A 26,220-nucleotide genomic window follows, 5' to 3' on the forward strand; every position below is an offset into this window, starting at 1 on the left:
ATAAATAAAAATATGATGCATTTAATTTTCTATTTGATATAAATGCTATGTCTGTGGTTTGGCTCCCAATAAAGCAGAGGATGACTGATAATGGATGGATGTACAATGAGCGTGTTAGTGCGACAGAGAAAACAGATGAGTAGACAAGGAAGACCCATTTTCTAGTGAATGAGTTAGCGCGTGGTACAAAGGGGCTGGTTCGGGCACTTTGCCCTTGTGTTCGCTGCGTGAAGCGTCTCCGTCGTGGAAAGGATGAAATGTATAAACACCTTCTGCAATATGGGTATATGCATGGGTACGTCCCGGAAGTCGACTTTGATGAGCTCGAACGTGACAGAGGTGAGGTGATGCGGCAGCGGCTCAATGGCAATGAGTACGATGGAATTAGAGACTTTCTAGATGATCTCGTCCATGCCGATGTCCCGGATTCGCCACCTCCAGAACCGGAGGCGCCGCCAGAACCGGAGGAACCTCCAGAACCGGAGGAACCAGAGCCAACCGCGAAGACCTTCTATGGTATGATTGCCGCGGCTAAGAAGCCTCTGTACGAGGGCGCCGCGATTTCTTAGCTCGATGCCATCTCCCAATGTCTAGCCGACAAGACCCGGTACAACACCACCCGTGAGGGCTTTGAAGCAAGTCTGAAAACAACTGGTAACATGTTGCCCAAAGATCATTGTCTGCCTCAAAGCCTGCACGCGACGAGGAGAATGATGAAGGACCTCAACATGGATTATCAAAAGATAGACTGTTGTCTGAAAGGGTGCGTTCTATTTTGGAGACAGTATGCGGAGGAGAAGTACTGTCCCATCTGTAAGCAGTCTAGGTATGAAGAGGTAACGGGAAAGGATGGTCAGGTGAGGCAGTCAAGCACCGCAAAGTCGATTCTTCGATATCTCCCATTCATAAAAAGAATCCAGCGGCTTTACATGCACGAGGAGACAGCCAAACAGATGACGTGGCACAAGTATGGGAAGAGATTCGTGGACGAAAACAAGAAGTTGAAGATGGGACATCCATCCGATGGTACGGCATGGAAGAACTTCGATACAAAACACCGCCTTAAGGCAGCCGAGGCTCGGAATGTCAGAATTGCGATAGCAACAGATGGCTTCAATCCATATGGTATGTCCAATGCCAATTACAGTTGCTGGCCCGTGTTTGTTATTCCGCTCAATCTCCCTCCCGGAGTCCTAATGACGAGGAAGACCATGTTTCTGTCGCTGATCATTCCAGGCCCTTATTACCCGGGGAAGAATTTGAGTGTCTACATGCAGCCGATTGTGGAAGATTTGAACCACTCTTGGCACCACGGGACATTGACGTATGACCGAGCATCGAAGACAAACTTCTACATGAGAGTTTGGTTGCAGTATACCATGCATGACATGCCCGGGTACGCCCTAACATGCGGATGGTGTACAGCTGGTAAGTGGCCATGCCCAGTGTGCAGGCATCGGCTTGAGTTCCTTTGGCTACAGAAGGGTCGCAAGTATGTTGCGTTTGACACGAATCGACAGTTCCTCAAAAGGAGGCATCCGTTTAGAGAAGACAAAAAGAACTTCAAGAAGGGCAAAGTTGTGCATGAAAAAAAAGATGTGCCGAAGTTTGATGGTACACTTGTTGAAGCCGAGCTACGTGCTCTCGTGCCGGCAGCAACGCCAACTGGCCATCAATTTGAGGGATATGGTGTAACGCACAACTGGACTCACGAGGCGGCCTTAACGAAGCTCGAGTATTACAAGGACCTCGAACTTCCCCATAACATCGATGTGATGCACACTGTAAAGAATGTCGCGGAGTCCGTCTTTCACACATGCCTGAACATTCCTGGGAAGTCAAAGGATAATGTCAAGGCTAGAGTCGATGTTGAGATCCTCTGTGATAGGGAAAAATTACACATGAAGCGTCCTATTGGCCGTCAAAAGAATTGGTTCAAGCCGCATGCCAACTTCTGCCTTGATTCCATCCAAAAGAAGGAGGCATTCAGGTGGCTCAAATACGTCGTGATGTCCCCTGATGGTTATTGCTTGAATATGAGTAAGGGAGTTAATCTTTCGACGGGAAAAGTCACCAGGCTCAAGAGTCACGACTATCATATATGGATTCAGCGGCTCATGCCGGTGATGCTTCGAGGGTATATCCCCGAGAAAGTCTGGCGAGTGCTTGCGCAATTGAGCCATTTCTTCCGCACGCTCTGTGCTAAGTAGATATGTCCCAAGGTTATTGCAAATCTACAAGATACAGTGCCAGAGTTGCTATGCAATTTGGAGATGATATTTCCGCCAGGCTTCTTTACTCCGATGGCACATCTCATTGTGCACCTCGCCAACGAGGCACTCTTGGGTGGCCCGGTGCAGTTTCGTTGGCAGTTCTGTATTGAGAGAGAGTTTAAGTATATTCGAAAGATAACTGGAAACAAGGCCAAGATTGAAGCATGCATAGCTGAGGCAATATGCCTTCGGGAGATGGCAGATGCCGCGACAACGTACTATCCCGATGATGTTCCCACTCAGCATAACCCGGTCACTCGTTACAATGTCGACGTGCCCGAGAATGACCCCAAGCTACAACTATTCCAATTCCCCGGTGGCAAGGCTGGTAAAGGAACAAAATATAAATTGGATAACGAAGAGAAGGATTGTATAATGCTATATGTGCTTATGAACATGGAGGAAGTGATCCCATTCGTAAGGTAAAATGGTGAACAAATTACTTTGCAGCTAGTAACCTTGTCTCGGTCTAATGCTTATTTTCTCCTTTCAGCGAATTCACGGATGAAATGTGGCCGTATGATGAATTGCCCCAAACCTCGGAGATGGACACTCTACAGAAAGAGGGTGCTCCCGGAATTAATAAAAACTTTGTGACATGGTTCATGGAAAAAGTAATTTCTAATCTTTCCTCTTACATTGCAACATGTGACTTGTCCCTCTTATTACACGTAACTAATGCACACAACAAATTTGAAATGTTCTTGTAGGGCCGTGAGAGAAACGTTGATATGATAGATGAGTTGAAATGTGTTTCCCAAGGTTGTAGCCGTGAGGTGACCAAGTATGAGAAGTATGATGTGAATGGGTTTCGCTTCCACACAGAGACGCACCAGAAGGGTCGGCCGAATCCCAAAACGATAAATACTGGGGTCTTCACCAAAGGAGCCAACAAGTTTGATTACTACGGAAGGTTACAAAGTGTATACGAGTTGACATTCAATCGTACGAACGTGCAACTCAATATCGTCGTGTTCAAGTGTCATTGGTTCGACCCAATAGGTGGACAGAGAAGTGATAAGTCCATTGGGTTAGTTGAAGTTAAGCCTTCAACCACCTATAGCGGAGCCGATGTCTTTGTTGTGGCTCACCAAGCCAAGCAAGTTTATTATTTGCCCTACCCATGCCAGAAAGCGGAACTCAAGGGTTGGGAAGTCGTCTTCCAGGTATCGCCACATGGTAACCTACCGATTCCCTCTGAGGATGATTACAACAACATTGACCCCGTGACATACGAGGGGATTTTCTATCAAGAGGAACAGGACGACGGGGAATATATTTTAGAACCGTTTGTTCAAGAGGACCTCGGGAACGATGCAGAAACTCGTGGTGAGTCAGTGGTGGATCTAAAGGACATATCTATGCTCAAGAAGTTACTTGAGGCGAATGACAATTATGATGAGCCTCCACCCGTCGACCCTTCAACTTTGTACTCACAAGATAGTGATAGTGATAGTGAGCCAGAGAAAGAGAAAGAGAAAGAGAAAGAGACGGAGTATGAGAGTGAGCGTGAGAGCGATGATGGCTGGTGAGGGTCTTTTATTCTTAGTATTTATTTGTCAACATGCTTCTTAATTGCATTGTGCCTTTTATTCTTAGTATCTTCATTTTATTATGTCAACATGCTTCTTAATTGCATTGTGCGTTTTATTCTTAGTATCTTCATTTTATTATGTCAACATGCTTCTTAATTGCATTGTGCCTTTTATTCTTCGTATCTTCATATAATATGTCTTTGTGCTTAACTATTTTATTCTTCTCAATGTAGGTGACTGGACAATATGAGCAGCGGCAAGGCAGACTCCGAGAGCTTGCTTAAGACGCTGGCGCAGGTGAAGAGGAATATTCCTAGACCCACTAGACGGAGTGATCGAGCCCCGGTGCAAAATCCGCGTTACGCCGATGGTACCGATGGAGGACGAGGACGACGAGGTGGAGGACGAGGACGAGGACGAGGAGCACGAGGTGGAGGACGAGGTAGCGGTGGGGTACACATGGACTTTGACGAGCCACCCTCCGCTTCTGGTGACGTGGCTCCTGAGTTGTACCTAGAGGGTCCGTCTAGTGAGGACGTGGAGATGGAGACGGAGTCTACACACGAGTCGGACTCTAGGGCTGAGTTGGAGGTGATGGAGGATGGGGGTGCGCAGAAGCCCTTGAAGATTCATGGAGAAGCTAGAGTCCCCGATGCGAGGAGGGAGCCGAAGACCCATGATGACAAGGCCCTTATCATTCCTTCGAGCGATGAGTAAGTGTACTACTTCGGAAATTTCGAACATGTATTTTCATCTTGGGCATAATAAACAATTTGGCATGTGTACTAATGTGTGATTTATTTGCAGCAACTGGACATGGGATGCCAAGCCCCCCCGCATGCCTAACAGCTTGCTTGGGGCTCTGATTAAGAAGTTCTGGCCCGACAAATACACTCCCCTTAGCATGGTCCCCGGTGGCGAGACGAAGCTAGCCACTACTTGGGCGGACTATGAGGATGCCCCTGCCGTAGGCTTCGCGACAGCTGCTGAGGCTGTGACCACCAAGTTCTGGGTAAGGCATATATTTCTCGAGCACCGTTCATAGTTAATGATCATAATGTGCTAACTCATGACTTTCACAACTGATTTATGCATGATTGAAGTGCTTCTGTCGTGTGGACCCGGAGCATGAGATGAAGGCGCGTCTCACTTTGCGTGGCGCTTGCGAGAGGTTGACACCGCAGCAGTGGTACAACCAAAAGTTCACCAGCGCTAGTGCCTTCTAGGCTAACAAGGGTAAGAGGGTCAAGAAGGAGTACTATGTTGGTAACCAGCCTACGGAGGAATGGGCAATGACCATTGAGGAGTACATGTCGGTGAGTAAAATGTCAATGAGATTCTACATTGCTGCTAAGTTTTCATTGAATTATCTTGAGCTGAGTATTGCGTTTTCAGGTTTGTCCCGGGTGGGCCGAGCAGCATAGGGAGGCATGGGAGGAGCTGATTAGGACGAGGTGGCTCAGGCAGGACGAGGAGTTTGCAGCCGTGTCGAGGCGTAACATGGAGAACCGAGGCACCGGTGGCACACACTGTGCGGGAAACCGCGACTACACCCGCTTCAAGGGGAAAAAGGTATGTATATACATGGAACGACCTTCTTTCATTTCCCGTCATGTCTCATTTGTGGTACGCATAACTTTTCTTTTCGCGATGCAGGTGGCCGAGGCAGCACCTGGGGTGGTGCTTCATGATGCCCAGATATATGACATGATGCGGACGAAGCAGAAGCCCAATCCCGCATTGCCTCAGCCACAGTACTAGGGCAATGCCAAGGCCGCCAAGAAGGACTACTGCGACATGGTCAAGTCTCGTCACCCCGAGGTGGATGACCCCTTGAGCATTCCGGTCGACGAGGAGTCGTTGGTCCTGTCGAGGCACGGGTGTCCGCATGGCCGTTTCCCCTTTCTGAATAAGGCGGTCAAGCCTACCCCAGCCACGAGCTACACGCGTCTCAAGCATACCCTCACCGCCGACAGCCCCCAGCCTCGTCCACGGCCTGCTCGTCCACCCGCCTACGATGTAAGTTTTCCTCATTTTCATCCTCTTTCCGGTTTTCCTTCCTACATGGCTAAGTGTTGACGAGATTCATTGTTTCTGAAATTGTAGCCTGAGTTTGAGGCGGCCTTCGAAGCCTGTAATGAAGCGTATCAGCAGGCCGCTGCGTAGTGGAATAGGCAGAATACGGCCTACATGGCGTATATAGGAGTAAGTCTGAATCTTTCTTCTCGCGCAAGTAGATGACAAGTCTCAGTTTGATGCTTTATTTCTGCAAAGCCTAACTTGTAACCTATCTTGCAGGAAATGATGATCTCTATGTCTACTGGTACACCGCCACCGGCTCGAGTTACCGTGGCGGGGGACATGCCTATCATGCCATCGAGGGCAGCTTTCGCTGCGACTTACTACGGATCCACACCGGAGGTAAGTTCTTTGCCAAACCGGTAGTTACCACTTGTCTTTGCCTCGCAAGTTGCTAACATGTAGGGAACATGTAGGGAACGGGATGGTCCGGGAACCAGGCATCGCCGGGTGGGCGCGAGGTCACACCGGTTCATGAAGGTGGTCGGTCTCCTGGGCATTCTGCTGGTGCCTCTCCGTCGACTACTCCTGGGACTACTCCCGGTGCCTCTCCGTCGACTTCTCCTGGGCGTAGCACCGGTCCTTCTCCAGGTGGTTCTTCTGCAGCTTCTACCGGAGCGCAACCCCGGGCTGCTCGTTTCGCCAACGATGTGGGCGGACCAAGGTTTTAAATAGCGCGTAATTTCTTCGGTTTTAGCGCGCAATATCGGATTTGGACCCTCCACGCTATATTTGACAGAAAATAGTCGCTACAGTGCTAAACACGAAATAACACGCTAAATCGTGCTAAATCGCGCTAAAACACATAACACGTAGCGGCACTAAAACATTTAGCTGCAAAAAACAAAGGTCCAAAACTGCATGCCAACCCATACGCCCAAAAGTCCAATTTCCCCAACAAAGCTAAATACCTAAAGCCCTATTACGTACGGCAAAACCTAACCTAAATCCTAGTTTAGCAGTTCCGCACGGAAGCGACGGCGGTGGTTGCCTCTTCCAGCGTGAAGTCGGCGTCCGTTGCTTCCTCTCACAGAGTTCTATCGGCTACTTCCTTCGGCTCGGATGTCGAAGACGCCTTAGAAAAATCACCCACAAGGTTAGACCTGACTACAACCTCCTCCTCATCCTGATTTGTAGATGCGTAGATGTATTGAACTATTGATATGTAGTTCTTCCGATTCTGAATGAGTGCTTTCATTGTCCTCCTTGGCTCTAAATCATAATGTTAGTATGTGTTAAAAATGTTGGCTTTAATTTGGTCCTGGGAATCTACTTTGAACGATCTGGTTATGCAATTTGTCTGCTGGACAAGTTTTTAGTTACCCAAATCTTTAACATTTGCATATCTTTTTGCAAAACGCTATTTTATATATAACGTGTTATAGCGCGCTATAACGTGCATAACGTTTGGAGAAGGTCCTCGCTAAATGAAATAGCGCGTTATTTAAAACCTTGGGGCGGACACACCCCGCCCGGTTCCTTCCTCCGCTAGTCAGCTTAGAACTAGGGTTTGCTTGCTACTACTATGTATTTGGATGACATGGCACTCTCCGCTCTCCGCTTGTATGCTATTATGTGCACCATGTATGGTATTATGTGGATTATATGATATTTATGTGAATTATGGCGAATTTGGTCCATTTTGGATGAATTTGGATGAACTGGACCTGCTGAATTGAATTTGAATTGCAACAGGGAACAGAAAATGAAACCGGAAAAAGAAAAAAAAAATATTGCAAGGCCTACGCCGACGGCATTGCCGTCGGCATAGACACTATGCCGACGGCAATGCCGTCGGCGTAGGCCTTGCGTCCGGACGGCCGCCACGTGGCCATGCCATGCACGTCCCTATGCCGAGGGGTTGCCCTCGGCGTGAGACGCCCACCTGGCTGCACCAGCTCGCGCCACGTCGCCCCGTTCGTCGCCGGGCCGCTGCCGTACGCCGAGGGCAGGCCATCGGCGTCTGCCGACGCGCCGTTAACGGTGACGACGCGCCACCAGGAGACGCCGAGGGCAGCGACGCCGTGGGGCCCTCCTGGCCGTCGGCGTAGGTCGCGTACGCCGAGGGCCAGCCGTACGCCGACGGCGAGGCTGGCTACGCCGAGGGACCTAGATGCCGAGGCTCTACGCCGAGGGCTGCCGTCGGCGTAGCCTACGCCGAGGGCCAGGCGCGGCTACGCCGAGGGCAGCTGGCCGTCGGCACCTCGGGGGATTCCTGTAGTGTGTCGACGACACCCAAGTACGCAGGATTATCGACTGAAGATGGAACTTGAATCTGCACGGAGCGGCTCCATGGACATTGGCAGCTGGCCAGAGGAGGTGCCGGTGAGGGTACTAGAGGCGGCGGTCGGTGGGGTCGGAACAACTTCCTTCGTGGCCGTGGGGGAGCGCTTCCCAGAAGGAACATGCGAAGGGTGCATACGAGGACTAGCAGGGACGGAGCAACAGCAGCACATGACAACGATGACAGGGGCTGCGGCTGATCACTACAAAATTAAATGTCGGAATACTGTCCATAGCATAATCTTGGTTGTGCATTCCTCTAATGCAAAGGGTTCCATGTGATTTTTTTTATACGGAGGGTGAGATCCTGGCTTCTATATCAAAAAGATGCATACGAATCGCAACAAATTCATATGAAAACGGTTCATAGGAGTCTTGGTGGTGCATTCGTTTGATGCAAATGGTTTAGTACGGAAAAAGTTGATGGACTAATGAAATCCAACTAATTCCCTAGTGGAAAATCCCACAATACAAATAAACCCTTACAGAGTATGCATTGCACACACTTGACTGTCCATAGCATACACTCGATGTCTCACTTGTAGTATGCATTGCACACACTTGACTGTCCAAATCAAAAAAAGTCACGGCCAAGGTACCTGAACTTAAGCATCGTTGTTGTGTTCAAATTGATATGCGGAGCAAAAGAGTACATATATAAGACTGCCTTATAGAAAAAGACGAGCACAACACGTAAATGCACACATGCATGTTTGCACACACTAGTACACTACTACGACACACACACATCATCTACCGGAGAATAGAGTCATGGAGATTGAAATATAGGAAGTCCACACGAGCGGCTCACTATCGACTCATGGTTCGATAATCCCTTAAAAAATAGTGCGAGTAGGTCTTTATGTGACAGAAGATGGTCGAGGGTTTGACCCCTAATGATACAGCAGAACTAGATTGCAGAGAAGTATAGTACTGTACCTTATATTTTTTTTTTTGGAATACTTGTAATAATACTATTTTGTACAAAAAATAAAATAAAATCTTAGTACAAATTATACCGTTGAACATGCTTAAGACTAGATTGGGCTATGCTCGGGCTTATCATTTTTGAGTCAGGCTTCTAGAACCTGGCTCAAAGACCACCTGGCCATAGTATGCCTAGGTCTAATAAACAGCATGCCCATTCAGCATTGCACGTAATCTTCTCACAAACACAAACCAAGTGTTAGAGTTATGCTAAGCTCGTGCAGTGAGTACAGGTTTAGCTCTTGCTAAATACTCACATTATCATCCAGTCTGATTGCTTGCAGGTCATTGAAACACTGCAACCCAGATGTTTCTCGTCTACGGTACTGGTGGCTTTGTTTGAGGACATTTATGTGCAAGCGTCTACTTTTTCTATGTGTGAGTTTAGTTTTTGTAATAGGGAGGCAAATGGAGTTGTTGACTCTTTATCGAGATTCGAGAGACACGGGATCACTACCAACTGTTTGGGTAGATGAACCGCCGGAGTTTATCATTGCTTTATTAATAGATAATGTAACTATTATATGATTATCAATAAAGCTCACAGCAGAGTTCTGATGTTTCCTATATAAAAAAGTGTTAGAGTTGTGCCAAATATGTGTGCGCGTGCATGTGTGTGCGTGTGTATGTGTGTTTGTGGACTAAATATACTAGATGACACTTGTAGGATGGACACAAGGTCGGTAGGGTGGAGTCGCTTGTGGCAGGTGTAAGTATTCTCTCAAACACAAACTAAGTGTTAGAGTTGTGCCAAATATGTGTATCAGTTTACAACTGACTTTGGTTTACGTAGAGGAGTAGATGTTGAAGTCGAACCTTGTAACCCAAATATAATATATATAAAGGCATCGTGTGTGTGTGTGGAAAAAAATACATTAGAGCACACCCGTAGGATGGACACACTGCCGCAGAGGGGAAGTCAGTTACTTGTGGCAGGGTTAACCGGACAGGCATGGTGATCGAGATGCGTCTTATGACTTCAATGTGTTATCGTCAATTATACTTGTTGATCTAGTCGAGCAACAAATATTACTAGTAGGTTGATATGATTTCTAGGATCAACCTATTGCATGTAGAGATGCGTGTGTCTCCTGGTTCTTGTAATCGTGTTTCTTTTGGAGAGTCTGCTCCTCCTAGCTCGTTGACATGTTTGTCCTAAATCTTCTACGTGACCTGGTTGTTTGTGATTTCTGATGGATTTGGGTATTTATGTGGATGAACTATGATGGACTTTGGTGAAATGATGTGGTCCCACTAGTAGAGAAAAGCCTTGCAGTGTGGTGTCAAAAGCACCCCTAGTGGCATAGATTTTGAAGGCAACAACTTCGTGTGTACCAACTCGTTGGGACTCCAAGTGTAGAGTGTTGTAACAAACGTCTTTTCCTGATAACGGTGACTCGAGGGGTTTATATCGAACTATCGGAGAATTGGCAGAAAGATGTCTGTTTCTTCTCCTCTTCAAGGAACCTACAAAACAATGTCTTTGCCTTGTGTCCCCAACTTCACCGTGTGGTCGTCAAGCACAAGGTTTCGTATGAGAAAAACTAAAATAAACTTGTAAATAAATAATGTAAGACACTCTATGACTAGACAAGGAGAGTAAAACCAATAAGATAAAGGTTTTTTGGGGGGTTTTGTTTGTGTTTGCAAATAGTAAAAGTGTTTTTGTAGTTTTGCATTTAATTAATGCAGAAAATATAAAAGGTGATAAAAGTGTTGGAAATTTACTTCTTATAATGAAAAGTGGATCGGGGATCATTAGTTCACTTGACTATTCTCTTATAAGGTGTAATGGACATAAAAAAAATCACAAGCAATATAATATTGATGAAACTTTATTATGTGTATGATAAGAATTTATATGGGCATCACTTCCTATTTGAAAGATGATGCAACACATCTCTCTTATACTCCTCTAGAAACATAAAACTTCATGCAATTTTTAATTAAGAATAAACACAGTATAGACTTTGGTACTTTGACATGATGTTTGAATAACAAATGTGCTACCTTAAGCAAAAAAAAATTATCTTAGTTGTCACTAGATAATTATAACACATGCATTAACTTACCTAGTGAGGTAACAAAAGAATGGTAAAAACCATAGTGGATCTCGAATTTGTGGTCATTATCCAATCACCACCACCATGTTACTCCAACTAATAGTGGATCTCTCATACATGTTGGATCAAAACAAGTACTTAAGGGTACATCTTACACATAATAAAATTCAAATCTCAAATATCAACTCACAGAATAAAGACCAATCACATAGAAAATACATAGATGACCATAATCATATTGGGAAGCTAATATGGTACTAAATCAATGATAGCACAAGAGATAAATAGATCAAGTTACTCCCACAAACCTTTTACTTATCAAACACATGCATATTGAACTTACAATTCTATTCATATCTTTGGAGCCTATTTGAACCCATCATGCTTATAAGAGAGTAGATTAGTGAACGAATGAACGTCGGTCTATTTTTAATCAGAAGGAATACTTTTTTACTTGCTTTACATGCCTTTACAATTTCATCATTTATTTAATATGAAAAACAAAAAACATGTATCTTTCTTGCACTTAGTTCTTTCATATAAACTACATCACTACCATTACCATACCACTTTATTCTTGCGTAGCATTTAGTTTAGCTTTCATATTGTATTTACTTAGTTTACTTTGCAACATATTTACATTGTTTACTTTACTTTATTATCAATTTTCAACTCTAACACGAAACCTTGTGCTCGACAACCACTTGGTGTAGTTGGGGACACAATGAAACACTACTTTACTTTGTGGGTTATTAGAAGAGGAAAGAGAAGTATAAATCCTACTGGAGTTTCCCCGAGAGTTTAACATAACCCCAAGTCACCCTTGTGAAAAAATAGCCATTGCTACATCACTTTACGCTTGGAGTCCGAATGAATTGGTATCCTAGTGAATCTGGTGTCACCAATTATTATTTGGGACTGTCCTAGGGCATTCCTCTCACCTTCTCTCCTCCCTCTCCCAAGTTACCCTGCCACCAAATGACCATCCGAGGAGGAGATTCCGTCGTGGTGGGATGAGGATCCTTTGTGCTAACGAACTTTCACCCTAGGGGTTTAGTTCCCTGGATTTTCCCTCAGCAAATATCAAATGAGCCCTTAGTCGTTCCTGTTATGAAGAATAATATTTTTCGTTCAGTTACGCCAGGTGACGAGTAGTATAGTAGGTTCTACCTTTCATTACTGTTATGAACGATAATAAGGCCCAAAGCGGTGCAGAAGGGCTTACAACGCTCTGGAAAAGAATGGATTTTTCTAACTACCTTCTTGTTCAAAGCATTCCAGGCACGCTAGCTGAATAGCTGAACTACTAGCGACATAGCGAACGACCAGAATAACAAAATATACAATTAAGAAATGCACTACTATTTTCAAGAAATCAAATGAGCAATTTTTATTACCAATTCTTCATGAAGAAAATAAACAAATACATATAGCACTACACAAAATACAACGCCAGGAGTTAGGGAAAATCCCACCATAAACAATTACATACCGAAAGCAAACACATCAACAATGCAAATGGAGCAGTAGATAACTGTGTGTCACTACCTAGACACCAGTTGGGGCAACGGTGTCATCGTCGTAGTTCTCCTTAGAGATCTCCTCGAGCGACCTTCCCTTGGACTCAGGCACCAACAACGAGAAGAGCAAGCCCAGGAAGTTAGTGCCGGCGAGCAAGAAGAGCGCATTGCGCATGCCGATACCCGGGGAGTACCCTTTGTCGGGCTTCTTCTGGTCTTGTGAAGCGTATAGGAACCCGAACGCACCGATGATCGCCCCAGCCTTACCGGCGGCGGCAGAGACACCGTGGCAGGTGGATCGGAGCCTCGCAGGGAAGATCTCGGCGGGCACGATGAAGGTCGTGCTGTTGGGCCCGAAGTTGGCGAAGAAGAAGGTGAGGCCGTATAGAACGACGAAGCCGGTGTGGTGCCCTGGCTTCACTAGGTAGTCGTACGGCACAGCGATGGCGAGCATGAAGATGGTCATCATGGCGAAGCCCATGAGCTGGATCCAGAACCTGCCAATGATGTCGATGAACGCAACAGTGAACCAGTAGCCTGGTACAGTGCCACAAAGTGCGATGAGCGCTTGGGCACGGGCGATGCGGTACAACTCCTCCAAGGCGCTCATGGTCCTTGCTGGTGGGATCCATCCGACCTTGGTGAAGATGTCCTTTTGAAATAGGTTCTGGCTATAGAAGGCGACATCCAGCAGGAACCAAGTGCTGGTGGTGGCTAGAAGGTGCAGCCCATGGCGTCTCATGAACTGCCGGGAGAAGAGGCCCCATGTCTCCCCGGAGGCTACTTGAATCTGGACCTTCTCCTCCTCCTCGGTGATGTCCTTGTTGAGCACCCTGGACATGTCTGCGGTGGCCTGCTTCATGTTGCGGGTGATGAGCGCCGTGTACCGTGCGGTCTCTGGCATCTTCATGCGCCAGTAGTAGGTCAACGCGGCAGGGATGGTGCCGAACATAACGATGATGCGCCAGACATAGTCGGCCTCCGGCCCAATGGATGTCGCCGCGTCAACGTAGAAGGGTGGCGCTGGGAACGCGTTCCGGAACGCAGATGAGACAACAATGGTGACAATGGTGCCGAACAGGATGCCAAAGCCCTGCATTGCAAAGACGGCAGCGATGAAGGTGCCACGTGTCTTCTTGTTGGCGTACTCGGACATGATGGTCGCCGATAAGGGGTAGTCACCGCCAACGCCGAAGCCGAGCCAAAAGCGAAAGAAACATAGCGTCCCTATGACACCCTTAGCCTCATGCCCGAACGAGAGCCCTGATGCGATGGAGCAGAGAACCATGAGGATGAGCGTGAAACCATAGACGCTCTTCCGGCCGAGCTTGTCACCAAGCCAGCCGAAGAAGAGCTGGCCCGCGAGCGTGCCGCAGAGGGCCACGCCGTTCACGGCTGCTGAGACATTGGCCGGGAGGTGACCGGGCTCGCTGCTGCCAGGTTCGGTGTAGTAGATGCGGCCCAGCAGCCTTGTGACGAGGGAGATGCAGAAGAGGTCGTAGGCATCAGTGAAGAAGCCCATGCCGGCGATCACGACGGCCGTGAAATGGTACCATTGCGTTTTGGCCTGGTCGAGTGCTTTCAACACGTTGAGCTGTTCACCCGCCATGGCCAGCCAGCCGGTCGAGAAGCGCTCGACTAACTTCTCAGCTCTCCTTCTGCTTCTTCCCTCTTTGCTCTATTAATTGGTGGGCTTTGTTCCGTACTGCTAGTAGGTGTATATATAGGCAATTAGGCATACATGGACGACCGTACAGATATAACAAGTATCGGTTAGGTGCAAATACTACTAAATGTCATCTATGTGTGCTCTACATGTTGATCTATTATTAGAAGGATTGATGACACAGCTAGATTGGGCAAACATGTTGATCTATTAGAAGGATTGATGGAAGTCAAGTTGTAGTTTATCGGGGTTGACTTCCGTGGTTCAATATACAATTGTGAAAAAAATAGATTATGGAAACCACATCATGGTTATGCTGGGAATATACCTGAACGGGGCATATTGTACGGTGACAAAGCAAGCTTGCCAGTGTAGGTCGAAATTAATGTTAATTGTATCGTATGTTCTCAATGCAAGCATGGATTTGTGACCTTTCTTTACAGCTGGGGTTAGTAATCTGTTCCAACAATGCTACAGTTATGGAATTCTTACAAAAAGGGTTACGGAACAACATGCAGACAATTTAGAGGGATTGCCACACATAAATCACGGGTGTTAAAAGATTTACACCAGCAGACTGCTTCCACCTGATCCCGGAAGTTTATTTCGTTAACAAATAGTCCGTAGGTCTATCATTATTGTAATGTGTTCTCTCCTCCACATTTAAATGCTATGATCAGAACGAAAACGCAGAGAAAAGCAAACAAATTCATGATTTCTACTACAAGAAATGTGTATGCAATGCTAATTGGACATGCAAATATACATACCCATTGAAATTGCTTGTCCTCACTTGCTAAATGTAATCTCCAAATTCAGATAGTTTCATCACAAAACCACATGTAAACAGTTATAAGTTTATTTTTTAGGTAACATGTAAACAATTATAAGTTGGCCATTTCAAATATGAAAATTAGTAAACATTCGAAGATTTAGCAGCAAAAAGGAAACAAGGCGGCATTGAAAGCCATGATCCGTAGTATCTAAATCATTGGCTTGCAGCCTCGCCCCCCTCTTTGTTTTTATTTCCTTTTCCAATCGCAGTCTGTCTGGCCAATCACAGCTCATCATAGCTGTAGCATTAGATCAGTATACATTGCTGGCTTATTTCAAAATTTCTCAACGGACGGGAAATATGTGAAAAGATCCGAATATGCGCGGGAACATTGCCAACTTGTCATTAGTATATGCTTTCATAGACATGGTACTGGTCTCCACAATAATACTACCATCATAATTGTAATGGTCAGGAAGCTTAGCTTAACTACTAATATATAGGGATATTTTCCATCTGTAGCGCAGCTCATATGCAAGAGATCAGGCGAGAGGGCGAGAGCACAACCATCACAACTCAACTCAACAGTGTGTGAACTTCCCCCTTTTATATGAAAAGCCAATAATCTTGCCGGTTGCTCAAAAGTACAAAACAAAAAATGACAGCTTACGGAAACAATTAGTAGAATTAGTGTAGGAGGATTATAAGTTCCCTCAAGTCAGTAAGACGTGCAAATGTTTGCCCAGACTAGTGGTGCTGATAATTCTTGCTAAATGAGTGCCGAACAATTCCTTAGTGTATAGCGAGCTTAATCCATATTGGATAAACGACCATCCGCATACGAACGTTTTGTGCGCTGGTTAGTTAAGTCATGGTCTGGGTTCAGAATGTATGTCGTTGTGCACTATGGTATATTAGATGAGATTCCAATTTATATGTCAACTACTACTAAATGCGACTTTGGCCCTCTGGCAGTTATGTATTTATATTTGTTGAACTATAAATATCACTATTAGTTGAAGTGCCTTAGTGGAAAGCATCGGTAGAAGGCCTTCAAACGCTTCAGATCGGTCGATGCAGAACTTGGGGCTATGTTCCCCGTTTCAAATAAAAGAGTAAACTCCCAAGTAAAAAAAATATTTGAACTGGAACTCCCAAGTAATTCAAGCTTACGGGTCGTTCCTATTCTAGCTGACTGAGACGTTTGCACTGAATCAAAGTTTTCACCACATAAATTGCAGTGCAAACTTCAAATATCAGCCTCAAGGTAACGCTAATGTACTTCCTGAAAAAAAACTTCTTGAAAGGAACTTATTATTATTACTTGTTAGCTGCAGATACAAGATAATGGTAATGTACTTCTTGAAAGCAACCGTTCACGATAGTGTGATTATCACGCTTGACAATGCTACTACTAATAAGTTGATTTAAGAAAATTAATAATGTCAACTATAAATGGGTTGACATTTTGTAAAGAAATTGTAGCCAAAACTCCAATTAAAACAGGTCAAACTGTGGTAGAAAAGAATCCACATCATTTCATGTATTGTATAGCTAGCTTTATAGTAAAAATCAGTAATATATGATGTTGGACTATATTTGACATAGTAATGTATGACGTTCTGTGTAATGCCGGGTCAGAATGTGCTGGTTAATTAGTAGTATATGAACCCGGTGCTCTGCCGCACCTTCCCTGTATACCAACGTTTACCTTTTGTTGCGTAGCTGTTATTTTGTGTACATGGTTGCTGGCTCGCTGAGTTTTAACCGTAGGTACAACATGATGAGGCTATCAAGTGGTTTTTTTTTCCGATATAAAGAGAATATACTAAGATCGATAGATACCAATTACACCTAGCTTCTGCGATAACGCAACACTCTAATAGTAGTAAAGATGCACACAACAAAAAAAACTAAGAAATTGATTAACTATAGGAGCAAATTACAAGCACTACAAGGAATCGGGTCTATTGCAACAAAAAAATTGTCGCAAAAGATGCCGTTTTGTGGCAATATGCACCTATTGCCACGAAATGACGTTCGTTGGCAAGCGTTGCAATTACATGTATGGTAATAGGCTATTGCAACGAAAACACGATTGTGGCAACAAAGCGATCTATTGCAACAACCATGCGGGAAGTTGCCACATGTTTTCCCGTGGCAGCACTCACTTTTCTCCACAATTTGGTTTGTGGAGATAGCTTGTCGCAACATGCAGCCGTGTCGTGGCGTTTGCCAGTTTGTGGCGATAGACATTTGTGGCAATAACCTATGCCAACGACCTAAGTTTCGTGACGCACTCTCTTTCGTGGCGATAGCGAGCTGTTGCGATAACCTATGGCAACATCTACTGGTTTGTAGCATTAACCATTTTCCACGAACCGCTACACTCGTGGTATTAACTTATGGCGACAATCATTCCACTCGTCGCGATAAATAGGTATGGAAACGGTAAAAAAAATTGTGGCGGGAAGGTGTTGCGACAATTGTAACATTTCGTGGCGATACTCTATTTCAACAAAATCCAGTTTCATGGCGCCAAATGCTTATCGCAACGGGGAAAAAGCTTGTAGCAAGAAGCTACTGCGACAATGCGAACTTTTCGTGGAGATACTTTGTTTCAACAAAATTCACAATTGTGGTGTTACATAATTTTTGCAGCGTCCAAAATGTTTGTAGCAAGAAGTTACCGCCACAATTTGAAGGTTTTGTGGCGATACTCTATCTCAACAAATTTTTATTCCGTGGCGCCAAATAGTTATCACATCATTCATAAAAAATGTGGTAACAATTTATTGCAACAATAAAAAGTTCTTCGTTGCTACATGCTAACGCAACAAAGCATGTAGTCATGGCGACTAGGATTTGACGCAACACTATATTTTTCGTGGTGCTAACCTAAGGCAACAAAAAAGTGAGTTGTGGCAATAGCTTATCGCAACCATAAAAAAAATACAACCATTGAATTACAAAAATTCAAATCCACGCGTATAATATGTAGGTTCATACAAATCATAATTCTCATATCAAATATCCATCAAATGCAACTAAAGTAAAATGTAGCAATCCAGCAGAGTTGAGTCCATTGCTACCATGGTAGTTGAACTATCTAAACTATGTGTGTTTTTCATGTACTTCAACCCTGTCCAGCTAAGTCTTTGAGTCCTGCAATCAAAAAATGAAGAAAAAATTTACTACAAGCCTATATTATGTAAAGCAAGTAAGTTGTGTCAACAAGCTAATACCTAATGAAATTATGTAAGGCAATATCTATGATTGAATGCCCAGGTGTTAACCATGCAACATACCCAGGTGTAAACCAAAAGGGAATGCACTGAACTGTTGATGAGATAAAATTATTAAGTAATCTACGGAAATTAATGATACATGAGTACATATGAAAAAATCACAAGACTAGAATTTCCTACAGTTCATAGTCACTCCAAATTCTTTAAACCCAAGGAAAATCATTGTATCATATTATAAGAGCATTACTACCAGCAGGTATCAGGACACATTAGATTATAAGTACTTGAATGCCCTGGCCTGCTCAGATGAAGGATTCTTCAGCTAGCTTAAAATGCAGCACTGGCTCAAAATATACTACCACATGCTAGAATGTGTATCAGTGAGACATAATTGCTCTATAACCAATATGTCACTGATCTTTGGCAATTATAAGGTAATTAACCACATGATCATCAAGTCCGAGATAACTAGATTCCAGCAACACTACTACACAACCACAACACTAGTAACCATGTTCTTAGCCAACACAACATCAACCATTCAATTGAACATCGAGCAAACTATTTCCAAGCAGATACACACTAGGAGAATACCAGTAGCAGCTCACTTGAGTGACTTCAACTCACCCCTGAAACTTAAACCTATGCACCACACTAATTTTCTTCTAATTAAATACAAATACATGGCAATCAATGATTCCCCTGTTTTGCATGATAGCTTAGTGATAAATGAAATGCACTGTTAGGTAGTATTCCTACAACACAAGATAAATGGATTGCAAAGCCTCTCAAGCAACCTTTCGAAATCAGCAACCAGCCCAGGCTATAGTCATCAACAGCAACAGATCAATGGGAACTAGCTACCCAGATCGATCCTAACAAACCATTCAGAAATAAAATTTTAATCCAACAGCAAGCTAGCATAAGCAACAGCAAAAAATAATGCCATGACAGGTTAGCAAATAACCAGAAAATGGAACTATAAGAATCAGTAAAGGCAAAAGTGATGCTAGTGCATGGAAACCGTCATACATTCATCATAAACTCGGTTTGTGATCCCTTGCTGGACACAGGTTTTAAAAGCAGCTAGTATCAACTACTTTTCCTCGCTGGACTTCCAAAGGGAAGAAATATTTTTCAGCAAAGCAAAATTGATCCAACAGCAAGTACAGGCAACATACCCAGGTGTAAACCAAAAGGGAATGCACTAGAAAGGGTTATAGAACTAGCAAGCATTCAGACAAGTAAAGCATGAAGCACAGATAAGTGGTCTTCTTTATAGAAGTGAGCAAGGTACTGTTGTGACTTACCAATGTTGCTCTGTACATTCGAGAATTCAATGTTGCCTGTACGAGTGAATTGGTAGAAATCAAATTTGACTTTGCTGCTGGATTCCTGTTAGGACTAGAGCTCTGTAAAAGAGTGGTTTGAAAATTTGGATTAATATTTTCTCTGTCATTCCTCTTCTTAACCACCTGCAAATAGAAGTGCATTTTCAGCAAGACAAGTTAGAAAAATAAACCTTACAAGGCAGGAAGCATATGACCGTAATTACCTTTTGGTTTCCCATCTGTTGGCTAAATTTAGCCATCTGTTGGTTGAACTTTGCCATCATAATTTTTTCAAATTCGAGCCTTGATCTTCGCTCCTCTTCCACCATTTTTTCTCTTGCATCACGCTCTTCTTGCAACCTCACCTCAAGTTGCTCTCTCTCAGAACGCTCGAAGTCAATACTCTGCTGCATGTTTGCACGCTCAACTTCTAATTGTTCTTCTAATTCGCTAACATGCTAGCTGAGCTCAGAGTTTCGCTGCAGGGTTTCAGCTGCAACACGAGCTTGGTCCTCAAACTGCATCCGAAACCTTTCAGAACCAGTTTTGGGCTTGGCCATGTACCCGTAGCCACGAGGCTGCGATGACTTGCATTGAACTGTGTCTTTATATGCAGTCTGAAAAATATTGTTTCTCTGCTCAGTTGATAGTGGACCTTTTGTTTCAGTTTCTTTGTTCTGCACCGCTTCACGTGCTTTGTCCTAAGAACGAAATGAACAATTATAGTTACGACATCAATATTGATCAATAACAGCTGAAACAAGAATAACACAATGTATCAGTACACTCACATAAACTTCCTGGGACTCTGGGTTAGACCATGTTCCATTCTTCGTGTGTGTGAGTTCCCATAGAGCAACACAATCCGGCTCTTCTCCAGTTTCCAAGTTTCTCTGCAAGTAATATGACAATGAGAAACTTCAAACATGAAACCATAGCTACCATCGAGGCATACATATTTAGTTAGGTTCATACCTTCTCAAAACTTAGTTGGGCGTATGATTTTGATCCATCTCTATGTTTTGTCTTCTGTTTATTGCGATTATCGGAGTTCATTTGGCTGCGTGCCTATCCATTCATTGAAACCAAATATAAACAGCCAAACAACACACTTCATGTAAACACACAGTGCACACAAACAGTGAGATTAGAGATAACCTGGAATTTTTCATCATTGCCGAAGTAGTTGATCATCCATTCCCACTCTTCTGGTTGTAAATCTTCCGGAACATTAGCCAATCTAGCATCATCTGTTTTGAATGCCTTGTAAGTGGAGCTTAGAGTTGATCGCCAGCCTCTATATCGCTCTTGCGCAATTCTGAGAATTTTCTCTTCAGTTTCCGGTGTATCTTCTAGGTCCCATCTGTCCTGTAAAACATAGACAACTGAATATAAATAAGTGGTGCATTGGCGATGATAAAATAAGATAACAGATGTGAAAAAGGTTGTACGCACTATCACATCTGCGACAATGAGTCGATGCACACTTGGGTGAATGTCGGACCACCTCCTCACCCCAATGAGTGGTACCTTCCTTTTCATTATCACTACCACGTCATCCTTGAATGAGCGATAGTTCATTCCTATCGTACCACCCAACATTTCAGAGAATGTAATATTTAGCTTCGCAGATCCGCTGGCAAAATGCTTCTGAGCTGTTTTAACACCTTTTACAACACCTCGCCCTTTCTTCTTCTTCTGTCCATCTGCTTCTACAACCCAAATCATAGAAAAAAAAGTATTGCATGACTTGGTTATTAGATTATGTCAGATCGGAGGACCCAGATTTGAAGGAGAGAAAGTACCATCCTGTAGTTGCGCACAATAGCGGCGAGCATGGGATGACCATTCATCCAGGGCACACATGTCATTAGCTGACACTGGAGTGTCAGATATTGTCCTTGAGTACCTATACAATATTTAGCAATATTGAAGATTTAGCAATTTAACCCATACAAGGATTTTATGCATTATAGCAAATGCTAGGGACAGCTTAAGTGAGATAAACAGTTTACCAGATCTGGGTTGTCCACACTTGTTTATGTATTCGGTTATACTTTCCGTCCTTGTTAAGACAACAGAGCCTTTCCTTACTGCACACAAAAACAATAAAAGGACATAGCATTAACAAATCATATTTGATGTGCACCATTCAGATAGGTGATCAAGAAGTAAATATGGTGCGTACCAGCAGCATCCACCGTTGAACTCATCCTTATGCCCTTGAGTAGGTACGATCAGAAATTGAGTCATATTCAGAAAAAAAACACAAAACAAAAGCAGGCATACTTTAGCACTTCAATATCTTGGAAACAATCTTTTAAACACAAGTACAAGAAGCCAAACATGCATAAATGTTACAGCAAAAAACCTGTTGAAAGTCAAGGCTTCAATGGAGTATGCATATTTTTTTGTTGCATGAGTTCTAGGTGCATACAATTAGGTGTTCTTAGATTCTGGTACTGAGATATTGCCACGAATGGGGGTTTCGTGGCAATATTGCATTCTATTGCAACGAAAACTGGCCGTTGCAATAATTATTGTTGCAATAGACCGGATTTCTTGTAGTGAAGCGACAACAGTGGTCAGTTTGTTGGCAAACGAAAGTGGATCGTGCCCGGTACACATGGGCTAACGGTCTGGGCTGGAAACCTAATGATTCTAGGTTAGTGCTTTTTGACTATTTGTACATTTTCCATACAGTCGTGTAGTGAGGAAGCTGAAGATTCAGAGTGGCGATGTTGTTGATCACCCAAAATTAGTCGTGCCCTATCGTAGGCGGTCGATCTGGAGCTAATCGTTAACTTCTATTAAAAGCCTATGTTTACCCTCAAGAGGTGTCACTAGTACAAACTTGCTACTTAGAGACGGCCCCTCGAGTCGGTTTGTTCCAAGTTTTTTTAAAAAACCACCTGTGCTTAAGGACCTCAGAGGTCAAGAATATTCAACCGTCTCTCAGACTCTTAGAGCTGGTTCATAACCGCTGCCTCTAAACATTGTCGGCCCAGAGCCGGTTATGATAGGAAACCGGCTCGAAGATATCCCTTCGACAGTTATAAATTATGACCTTCGAAGAGTCGATGTACTCATACAACTGTGAATATGAACCATCGCTTTGAGGAAAATCTGAAAATAGGCACACCCGCCAGTTCGAGCGATGCGGTAACCACCTGTAGTTCTTACTCTGGATTTTCTCTGGATTTCTCCAATCATCCGTAGATTCTTCATATGCGGAAGTAGATTGTGCTTCTACATTTCGCTCTATGTAGTTTTTTTTCCAGATTGATGTGATATTTATTTCTCTGGATTTTTCCCCATTTCGTAAGGGTTTCTCTAGTTCGTACGTGTTTGTTCTGATTTTCCTTTCAATCTTCTTTTGATTCATCATTTTCTTCTTGTATTTAAGTGATGAGATCCACCTTGTCTGCAAGCAGCCACAAGTAAACTATCACCGGTAAAAGAGGAAGGCAGATTCATTCAACATCTCCATGAAGCACGCAGACTTCGAGAACGTCGTGGTAAGTAACTCTATCATAACTAATGCTCCAAGTTTCACTTGTATTTGCGATGTATGCCTTATTTATTTTAGTAATTTAGCTTAATCTAGTGCATCCAGTTGATGAACCCTGGTTGCTCGATTTAGTGGCTCTCCTCATCAGTTTGGGTCAGGTGTTACTGAAGTTATTCTTCAATTCGACATTCTATGTATTTTAGTTTATTTAGCTCATTGTTGCTCCAAGTGCTTAGTATGCCCTCATTGATTACTTGTTAAGCTTTCGTGCTTTATCTGGTAAGCGTAGATGTTATTTGGCATCTTTGCACTGATCAAATATGGTGTGCTTAAGTACGCTGAGCTTTTATGTCAGTGGTATTGTTATTATTAGGTGTAAATCATTTTATGTGATATTAGCAATTAATAATTATTTTTGTCTATCCTTGTTGATAAAACTAGATGATTTCCCGCGCGTTGCTACGAGAGCATAAAATTTTGATAACATTTGTCTAGCATAAAAATTGAATAGTTAACGATTGCAATTTAGATATATGAGGGAAGTTTTCATGAGTTGGATTTTAAATATCAACTTAGAAGATGAATTCAACCAATGTTCACATATATAAGTATATTGAAGTTATATGATGGAGAAAATTGACCAACAATGAAAAAAGGTAACCAAATTGTGTTCATATTTGATCTTTCGAAGTCAGACAAATTCATTCATTGGTCATCCATTTTACATCTCTATAATGGAACACATGTCATTCATTCATCAGTAGCTCATCAATTATCCTTCAGAAATCTTCATGGAAAGGAAGAAAAGAGAGAGACGCAGTAATTTTGTCCAACTCGGCTGGCGATGTAAACTTGTAATTCTGAAATCCAGCGCAATATGCACTTATCCGTTTTCATGTTGGATTTCTACCGTTGGCCAAAAATCATTCGTTGCTTGGCTCTAACGTTTTTTAGACCTTGCAAGCTTGACCAATATGCAACCAAAGGCATAAGTAATTCTCCAACAGTATATTGTGTAGCATCATACACAAATGATTCTAATCTACATCAAACCAAATGAGTAGAGGCCAGAGCTGAATAATTAGTTCTTGCTATAACGTTATCTCATTCAAATCCTTATAATAAAGTTACTTTTTAGAAATATAAAACCTTGCTAGCCATGAACTATGGAGCCAAAAATAGAAGCTAGTACTGAGAAAAAATTCTTAGAATGTTCAGATGATTGTACTAGTGATATGAAGGGAGAAGACCCGGTGACTATATAAAATAACTTCTTGATTCCACTTTTTAATGAGATCAGAGTAAATGAACACACAACGATTGCATTGACAATTATATCCAAGATTTGAGAAGTATAAATTGTACTCCACCATACTGCTGGTAAGGAATCCGTTTTTGTATGACCGGTATTTATTAAATACTCCCTCCATCCCAAAATGTAAGGCGCCTAAGGCTTAGTCAAAATTCAACGTTTTTTTAAGTTTGACCAAGTTTATACAAAAAATATAAACATTTACAGTATTGAATCAACATGAATAGATTCACCATAAAGTATATTTTTTCTTAATATGTCCATTCGATATTGTAGATGTAAATATATTTTTCTAAATATTTAGTCAAAATTAGTAAAGTTTAACTTTTGACCAATCCTTAGACGCCTTACATTTTGGGACAGAGGGAGTAGAAGCTTATAATTGAACTATGAAAGGAAATTTGTTCTCATGTACATGCTTCCACTCACAAGTTGTACTAAAGGGTGCTGATTATACAATTCAATGTGTAGTACACAATTGTACCTCATGTGGTGAACTTTAGCTGAATAAATTCAGCAGGCTTGGTGCCTCTAAAATATGATTAAACATGTTGTGCGTCGTTTGAGGGCAATTCATCAGGAAAACACAAGAATACTTATTAGATTGAGAGCTTCGTTGAAATAAGATGTACTAGAGGAAAATGTAGAATCAGCTTGCATCCTGAAAGTTACAGACACGCCTGAAGAATAGTTAAAATCAATGCGACATTGCGACTACATAAACGGTTTTGTATATATGGAAATCTGAAATAAATAAAAGATGTTGAGACACAACATCTAGTGAGGAGCGGCACTGACTGAATTGCAGATTTCACACTTATCCATACGAATCTGATAGAGAGGAATGATTAAGAAACATAAGGACAGTCTCAATATTTGAGGGGTAGAACCTGATTTGTTTCTTGTTTCTATGGTGGATCAGATGTGCATATCAAAACGACTGCCTGAACATATCCAAGCTGCAAGGAGAAATAGGGGATGAGGAACCCATCTGCAATAAGAACCCATCACTACCAAAAAAGTGAATAGACCAATCTACACTACCTTGCACACATTAAGGGAGGTCCTTTTAGCGTTAATTGCATACTAGCTTTGCCAGATGTAGATCCTAGCATTAGAGAAGATTTTCATAGGAGTGTCTTGACAGATATACATATCATTACTGTGGCAGACATGTGTGCCATAACTTTTAAGATGATGAAGGATGTAAACATGTAGAGATTCCTTCATGATGATAAATTTTACCATTTGTCTGAACTCCAGTACTTTGTTACAAGGCTCCATGAAATTTATGTAGCTAACAACATATTCGTGAATTATTATAGCTTAACCATTTTATGAGTTACTTGTGGGTTTGCTAATGTGTTTTCCTTAATTCTTCATTTTAGGTCATGTCATAAAGATTTGCACATGCACTACTAGGAAAAAGCCTACCGTCAGCGTACCACTGGCGACCAATGCCCACCATCGAAACACGCCGGTGGTAACGTCTTATCACCGTTCTGCGGCGCACCAACCTGGTCCACCGGCGGTAACACGATTTATCATCGGCGCACCTGGTGACATAGGCACCCCTAATGGGCCTGCCGAAGATGGTACCTGGGGTTTACTGAAGGTCCACGACCCGAAGGATAAGA

The 26,220-nt window shown here is 43.1% G+C and overlaps 1 protein-coding gene and 1 non-coding gene across 2 annotated transcripts; both read right to left on the reverse strand.

The window, feature by feature from the left end:
• Nucleotides 1-12,622: 12,622 nt before the first annotated feature.
• LOC127298129 (inorganic phosphate transporter 1-2-like) lies at nucleotides 12,623-14,451 on the reverse strand. The gene has a single exon (XM_051328073.2). The coding sequence runs from the start codon at nucleotides 14,347-14,349 to the stop codon at nucleotides 12,769-12,771; it is 1,581 nt and encodes a 526-aa protein (XP_051184033.1). The 5' UTR covers nucleotides 14,350-14,451; the 3' UTR covers nucleotides 12,623-12,768.
• Nucleotides 14,452-17,790: 3,339 nt separating this feature from the next.
• On the reverse strand, nucleotides 17,791-21,647 carry LOC127301331 (uncharacterized). Its single transcript, XR_011745362.1, has 6 exons — nucleotides 21,216-21,647; nucleotides 20,919-21,128; nucleotides 20,736-20,828; nucleotides 20,552-20,653; nucleotides 19,985-20,461; nucleotides 17,791-19,904 (listed from the first exon to the last, which is right to left on the reverse strand). It is a non-coding gene; the product is annotated as an uncharacterized protein (transcript).
• Nucleotides 21,648-26,220: the final 4,573 nt, after the last annotated feature.

Source organism: Lolium perenne, chromosome 5 (genome assembly GCF_019359855.2).
Source record: "Lolium perenne isolate Kyuss_39 chromosome 5, Kyuss_2.0, whole genome shotgun sequence".
Taxonomy (NCBI): domain Eukaryota; kingdom Viridiplantae; phylum Streptophyta; class Magnoliopsida; order Poales; family Poaceae; genus Lolium; species Lolium perenne.